General features: G+C 47.1%; 2 protein-coding genes across 2 annotated transcripts in view; both read left to right on the forward strand.

The window, feature by feature from the left end:
- The window catches only part of st3gal5 (ST3 beta-galactoside alpha-2,3-sialyltransferase 5), a 4,932-nt gene extending 2,974 nt beyond the window's left edge, over nucleotides 1-1,958 (forward strand). The window contains exons 5-8 of the mRNA XM_017039114.2: nucleotides 121-251; nucleotides 430-599; nucleotides 689-864; nucleotides 1,147-1,958. Coding sequence (XP_016894603.1) covers nucleotides 121-251; nucleotides 430-599; nucleotides 689-864; nucleotides 1,147-1,404 — 735 coding nt within the window. The 3' untranslated portion in view covers nucleotides 1,405-1,958. The remainder of the gene's footprint in view (nucleotides 1-120; nucleotides 252-429; nucleotides 600-688; nucleotides 865-1,146) is intronic.
- Nucleotides 1,959-2,248: 290 nt separating this feature from the next.
- Nucleotides 2,249-6,423, forward strand: cenpu (centromere protein U). Its single transcript, XM_008327733.3, has 13 exons — nucleotides 2,249-2,507; nucleotides 2,875-2,912; nucleotides 3,022-3,112; nucleotides 3,412-3,562; nucleotides 3,655-3,828; nucleotides 3,918-4,062; nucleotides 4,146-4,236; nucleotides 4,369-4,498; nucleotides 4,588-4,666; nucleotides 5,162-5,209; nucleotides 5,444-5,505; nucleotides 5,614-5,818; nucleotides 6,023-6,423. The coding sequence occupies exons 2-13, from the start codon at nucleotides 2,907-2,909 to the stop codon at nucleotides 6,152-6,154; spliced, it is 1,314 nt and encodes a 437-aa protein (XP_008325955.1). The 5' UTR covers nucleotides 2,249-2,507; nucleotides 2,875-2,906; the 3' UTR covers nucleotides 6,155-6,423.
- Nucleotides 6,424-6,530: the final 107 nt, after the last annotated feature.

Consider the following 6,530-nt stretch of genomic DNA (forward strand, 5'->3'; position numbering starts at 1 on the left):
TCTTCCTCTTCCTCTTCTTCTTCTTCCTCTTCCTCTTCTTCTTCTTCCTCTTCTTCTTCTTCCTCTTCTTCTTCCTCTTCCTCTTCCTCTTCCTCTTCCTCTTCCTCTTCCTCTGAAAAGCTGCCAGAGTTCAAACCTCAGGTAGAAAACAGGTCAAACAGATGTCAGCGCTGTGTGGTCATAGGAAATGGAGGCATCCTCAGAGGCCTGGAGTTGGGCCCCCTGTTGGACCGCTTTGACACTGTCATCAGGTGAGAAACACAAAGGAACCCCTCCCCCTCACCCCCGGCCCCTCCTCCCTCCTCCCTCCCCGGTCACAGACTCTGTTTTCTGTACTCACTGAAAAGATATGAAAGATAAAGTGTTTTTCATGGCTGAAGCTGAAAGATGATGAAGAACTACAGTGATGACTGCATGCGCCCCCTGCAGGTTAAACAGTGCTCCTCTGGGAAAGTTCAGTGTTGACGTGGGGAAACGAACCAGCATTAGGATGAGTTACCCAGAGAGTACACTGCACCACTGGTCGGACACAGACCCACACACCCTGCTGGTCACCGTGGCTTATAAATGGGTGGACATGAGCTGGATGGCTGCCATGGGGTTGTGGGGGGGGGGGGGGGGGGGGGGGGGGGGGTGACCTGGTGGCCTGAGTCTGGGGTTTGACGGTGTCTTTACCATCTGACCCGTCTGTGTTCTGTGTTGCAGTCTTTGTTGGACCGACTCTTCTACTGGCAGAAGGTTCCTGATCAGGTTCCTTTGGAGCCGGAGAACTTCAGACTTTTAAACCCCACTGTCATCAGAGAAGCTGCGTTAGACCTGCTGAAATACCCCACCCCCAGGTGGCGCTTGTGGGGCTGGGACACGGTAATATATTTCCCTTAGCAGTTGGTTGAGCTCCTGGTAGTACCTCCCCCTCCCCCCTCCTCCCCTGCAGTGGTGCAGTGGTGCAGTGGTGCAGTGGTGCAGTGGTGAAGTGGTGCTGTGGTGCAGTGGTGAAGTGGTGCAGTGGTGCTGTGGTGCAGTGGTGCTGTGGTGCTGTGGTGCTGTGGTGCAGTGGTTCAGTGGTGAGCAGTGGTGCTGTGGTGCTGTGGTGCTGTGGTGCAGTGGTGCTGTGGTGTGTCACTGACTTCTCCTCCTCTTTGGTAGAACATTCCCACCCTGGGGGTGACGGCTCTGAACTTGGCCAGTCTGCTGTGTGACGAGGTCAGCCTGGCGGGCTTTGGCTACACCATGTCACGTGTGGCGGCGCCGCTGCACTACTACGACGACCTGCCGATGAACGCCATCCTGCAGCAGAAGATGCACAACGTGGACAGAGAGACTGAGCTGCTGCGGAGCCTGGTGAAGGAGGGAGGTGTCAGTGACCTGACAGGAGGGATTCACTGCTCCTTCTGCTCCAGCTGAGGGAGGACACACTACTACTAGTACTACTAGTACTACTAGTACTACTAGTACTACGGAGTACACTGGATATTTTGCAGTATTACAGAACATATTTATTGTACATGTGTCTGTGTGTGAAGAGGAGGAGGAGGAGGAGGAGGTGACAACAACTGAACTATACTGAAAAAAACACAATCAGAACATTCAAAGTCCTGTTTGTAGGACACCATGGTGTTCTTAGAGTTGTGTGGTCGGGTCAGTTCTCCTGACCCCTGTGGTCCAGTGGACACCAAGACCAAAGTCTGACATTAAAAACGATGGACGATTCTATAACAAAGTGTTTCAAAGCCCGGTGTCTGAGTTGAAGCAGTAGAACAGACGTGTTGTTTCTCGGGCTGTCAAGACAGTCGAGCCGCAGACCTATGTCTCCCCCTAGCGGTAAATGTATACATTTAGCCGAGTATCGTAACACGGAAGTGTCGATGTCACCAACTTAAGCGTAAACGTACAACAAAACCTGAATAAAGTAAAACAATGGAACTAAATGAATAATAAAGTGACGGAATCAAACTTTATCTTTTAGTTGTTGTTGTTTTTTTTTTTTACTTTTGACTTAAAAATCTAAATGTTTGGACTTGTTCGCTTACCGTAGGACAGAATGTTTAACAGGGTTTAGTTGAGGGGCGGCGGGTGTGTGTGTGTTTGTGCTTTAATCGTTAAATTATTCATAAAAATACCTTCCGTTCAATTAAGGGAATTTAATACATTCTTTATAACTCGACACAAAATTGAATTTTAAACTTTTGTTTTTTTTTTTAAAAAAAACCTATTGTCCGCCCTACACCCCTCGACGTCGGCAGTGGTTTGTTCCGGAAATTGAACGTTTTTGCGGGAAGCAGCAGCTGTTTTTAGTGTCCGATGAAATGAAGTAAGATTATATCGACAGCTGCCGCTCTCTCCTCAAGAGTTTTATCCACATTTTTCAACCACGTTGGAGTTTGTCCGAAGTCAAAGTAGTGACATTTTTATGTTGAACGAACGAACTGTGTCAGAATCACAGTGGAACACTGACTGACTGACCCGCTGCAGTGGAACTCTTCAGACGTTTCTGTTCGAAGTTTCAGGTAAGAACCCGGAACGTGTATTTATTTATTCTTTTCCCATGTCCCTTCAGGGGATCCGTATTAACCTACTCGGCAGAATACAAACGTAACCAAGATAACTACAACCGTTTTTCACATTGAACAAGAACGTTGACTTATTCTGCTAAATGTCAACAGTAACATACGTTTCTCTCAGTTTTATTTTTTATCTTAACGATTTATATATCACACAGACATGGTGGATATGATGTATCTAAATGTCCCGGTGTTTTAGTGTAAGAACAGTTTCTCATCGATGACATCAGTGATGATGATGATGATGATGGTGATGTCGGTGATAATGTCGGTGATGATGTCGGTGATGATTGTTCCATTGTTCATTTCACAGGAGTCAAACTGAACCCAGTGACACCAGATAAGATGTCTGTAAGTCAACTCTCCAATGAGAGCACCATGAGCATGAAAATGTGTATGAATGTGTGTGTTTCGTCACTCCCGTGTGTAAAGCAGGCAGCGTGTGTTTTCTTGTGTCCAGCATCAGACGGCAGTTTGTTTCGGTGAAGACTCCAACAACTTGTCTGCCATAGAAAAGGCCAGTTTCCTGGAAGGACTGCAGCAGAATACTGGCAAGACAAAGAGATTTGATCTCATATAGCAGTGATTTATTGTCTGTGTGATGAGATTCTAACAGCTGACCGTATGCAGCAGTCAGAAGTTGTTTCATTTTGTTGAAATTAAATTTATAATTTGACCAAATGCAGGTTTTTGCAGCATTTGAAGACTTTTTTAAAAACTCAAGACTTTGAAAATCCCTGACTTTATTTGACTTTATTTCCATGGAGTTCTGTTGTTGTTTTATGTCGTATTTTCTTCATTCTGAATTTAGACAATGATAAAATGAAGTATCATTTCTTTTTTGGCCCAGAGAACCGTCTGCACAGCACCGCCATAGAGGAAGAACTGACGGTGGTGAAAACAAAGCTGCCTGTGGCTGCAACAAAGAGGAAGAACCGAGATAATGATCCAGGAAACACCAAGAGAGCGAGACCAGCGCCTCAGCAGAAGGTCAAGGCCCGGTAAGGTCAAGTCAAGGTCACCCGCTTGTCGTCATTCAGTCGCCGGAGGTAACGGGAGTTCGTGTTTCCTCTGCTTTTGATCTACTGTGAAGAACTGAGCGCAGAGGGGTCAAAGGTCAGAAGACAAACTCTGACAGGAGCGGTGTGAAGGCGGACGCCAACAGCGTCCTACCAACAAGTCTACGGCCCAGAAGCAGCGGTGTCAGAGTTTTGGCGAGGAAGAATACGGCTCAGAGCACCAGTACAGGAAGTCCAAACTCAGTGAGGTGAGGTCACTCAGAGGTCACTCAGTGTTTTCATTTAGATGTGGATTGACATGTGTCAGCATCACCACACCTTCTATCCCCCGTGTCAGAGCCAACAGGAAGTCTGTGAAAATGAAGAAGAGCCAATCAGAGGCTCAGGTACAGCTCAGTCCACAGCAGGAGTCTGACGGTGAGCAGCAGAGCCGTCGCAGCGCCCTGTCCTCCAGTGAGGCCGAGGATGAAGACACCAGCTGGGTAAGGTCCAAACCCGCCGTCGGCCGTGGTCACAGGCGGACCGCCTGTTGGTTTATTGGTGTTCTCTCTTCTCGTTCATTCAGAAACCTCTCCCAGAGAAGGCAAAAGTGCAGAGTTTCGGCCGAGGCGGGAAGACTTGGTCCGTTAGCCCCAAATCCAGGAAGTCCTCCTCAGGTGAGCCGGATCACCAACTGGTCCGTCTGGAACCTCCGTCTGTGTCCCGTGTCCGTCCACCACCGGCTGCTGCTCTGGAGAAGTCCGATCTCTGAGGAAGGTTTTTTAAAACCCTGGTGTTTTTCTCTGAAGGCGGTGGACGTGACCAGGAACAGACGGCGACCAGCGCTGGTACAGGCCGCAGCAGGAGACGCACTGGTCCTCCGGGGACAGACTTGGAGCTGGTACTGGAGGCGTTCCTTCATCTCTGTGATCAGTTCAGGTACAGCAGCACTTCACACCCAAACTGGAGGAATTCATATCCGTCTGTGTGCCTTACACACGTGTGTGTGTTTGTGTGTGTGTTTTCAGGGAGTCTGCGGAGTCCAAATCAATCAAAGACCTAATCGATTTGTTCTCCTCCAATGTGGAAGAGCAGCTCATGGAGAAGGTCAGACGTTCCCTCGGTGAACAGCTGATCTTCTGACCTCCGTGTGACCTCACCCATCAGTCAGCTGTGGTGATGATGATGTTGACGATGACGTGGCGGTTACATTCAGTCCAACACCAGAGCCAATCACAGCGGCTCATCGTCTCTCGCTAATGTTGAACCGGATGAACGTTCTGGAACATTGTAGTGTAGAAGCACATCACGAGTCACTGAGAACTTTGTCTGGTCTTTACTGATCAGTACTTAGAACTCTTTTTTATAAAGAGTTAATTTTGAGACCCAGTCAAAAATACTGATCTTCATTTTAGTTTTAATATAAGAGTAATTCAAATAAAAGGTTTTTATAAAGTTCATTTTTTGGTTTTTAAATTTGAATTATTTTTAGGCGTTTTCTTTTATGTGATATCAGCACCATCCTGTGGTGTACCTCAGGTACTGCAGTGTTTAATTTAATGGTGGACCTGTTTGATCTGTGGGTTTGTTTTTGTTTTCCAGATCATGCTGTTCAAAGACCTCAAGGTTTTAAAAAGAGAGAACACAAAGGTAGGCAGTAAAGTGTAATACCAGTTAGTACCACTAGTTCTTAAGAACTTATTTATTTTAAAACAATCCTTAAAAAAACTTGACAGTTCTGAGTAAAAAAAAGTATCAAAGATACACAGGAAGTAGGACCAAAGTTCTGTTGAATAAGAATAAATGTTTACTCTCACGGGTCGACTGTCACTCAAAGTTGTTTTTGTGTCATTTTACCTGTGTGTGTGTGTGTGTGTGTGACAGGTGGCTTCGTTGATTCGCTCTAAGACACACAGACTGTTGGAGGCCAAGAATGAGCTGATGAGGTCAAGGGTTACCGTGTCTCCTGAATCTTAACCTGACGTCCACTTCCTGTCTCTGGTTCATTTACCTGTGTGACGTGTGTGTGTGTGTGTGTGTGTGTGATTCAACAGACAGGAGAGACGAGTGCTGCTGCTGCAGAAGGAGAAGTCAGAACTGACACTGAAGCTGTCGGATCTGAGGAGGAGCCACCACTTCCTCTGTGACCTCAGACAGCTGAGCCAGCAGCACGTGGACCAGCAGCACGTGGACCAGCAGCACGTGGACCAGCAGCACTCGGACCAGCAGCACGTGGACCAGCAGCAGCTGGAAGAGACGGTAATAATCCCACTTTGTCAGCTGGTCTTTATGAACTAAAACCAGTTCAGACTGGTCTCTGTTTTACCAACATAGCTTTGTCCAGATTTGAGGCGTGTGACCTTTGACCTTAGATTTTAATTGAAGCCTCATCAGCACGCTGTGATTCTTCCACTGTAGAACTAACACACACACACACACACACACACACACCTGTCTGTGCAGTACGGAGCGTCCAGTCTAGCTGCTCTGGTTCTGGAGGCCAAACACGTACAGACGACGGAGCAGCAGCTGAGGAGCATCAACCAGAGGATGGAGAAGAGACTGGAGCACAGCAGGGACAGGAAGCAAGTGTGACGGACACAGACCAACGCACGCACACACACACACGAGTTTGTTCCAGTTGTTAAGAAGTTTTTGTGTAAGAATAAAAAAAAAGTCAAACAAATAAACAGTGAATGTTCCTCGTGGTCAAACTGAACAGAAGTGAAGAGGTCTGAAGTTCACTGACTGGCCACAGGTGTGAATGATGGTGTGAATGATGGTGTGAATGATGGTGTGAATGGTTCTGACCCCGACAGGATGAAGAGGAACAAGTGTTTCATCATTTTGACACTGTTTGTTGTGAACAAAATAAAAACATTAAAAAAACATTCGTCTATGGTCTGGGAACTCTTTGACGTCAGCAGCTTTACAACTTCCTGCCTCTGAGCGGCTGCTCTGATTGGCTCAG

Source organism: Cynoglossus semilaevis, chromosome 15 (genome assembly GCF_000523025.1).
Source record: "Cynoglossus semilaevis isolate Cse_v1.0 chromosome 15, Cse_v1.0, whole genome shotgun sequence".
NCBI lineage: Eukaryota > Metazoa > Chordata > Actinopteri > Pleuronectiformes > Cynoglossidae > Cynoglossus > Cynoglossus semilaevis.

Excerpts from the sequence above, each read along its gene's own strand:
- cenpu (XM_008327733.3), top strand. Across the intron at positions 4,499-4,587 it reads CATCTCTGTGATCAGTTCAG|GGAGTCTGCGGAGTCCAAAT; the intron begins GTACAGCAGCAC and ends GTGTGTTTTCAG. Across the intron at positions 5,210-5,443 it reads TAAAAAGAGAGAACACAAAG|GTGGCTTCGTTGATTCGCTC; the intron begins GTAGGCAGTAAA and ends TGTGTGTGACAG.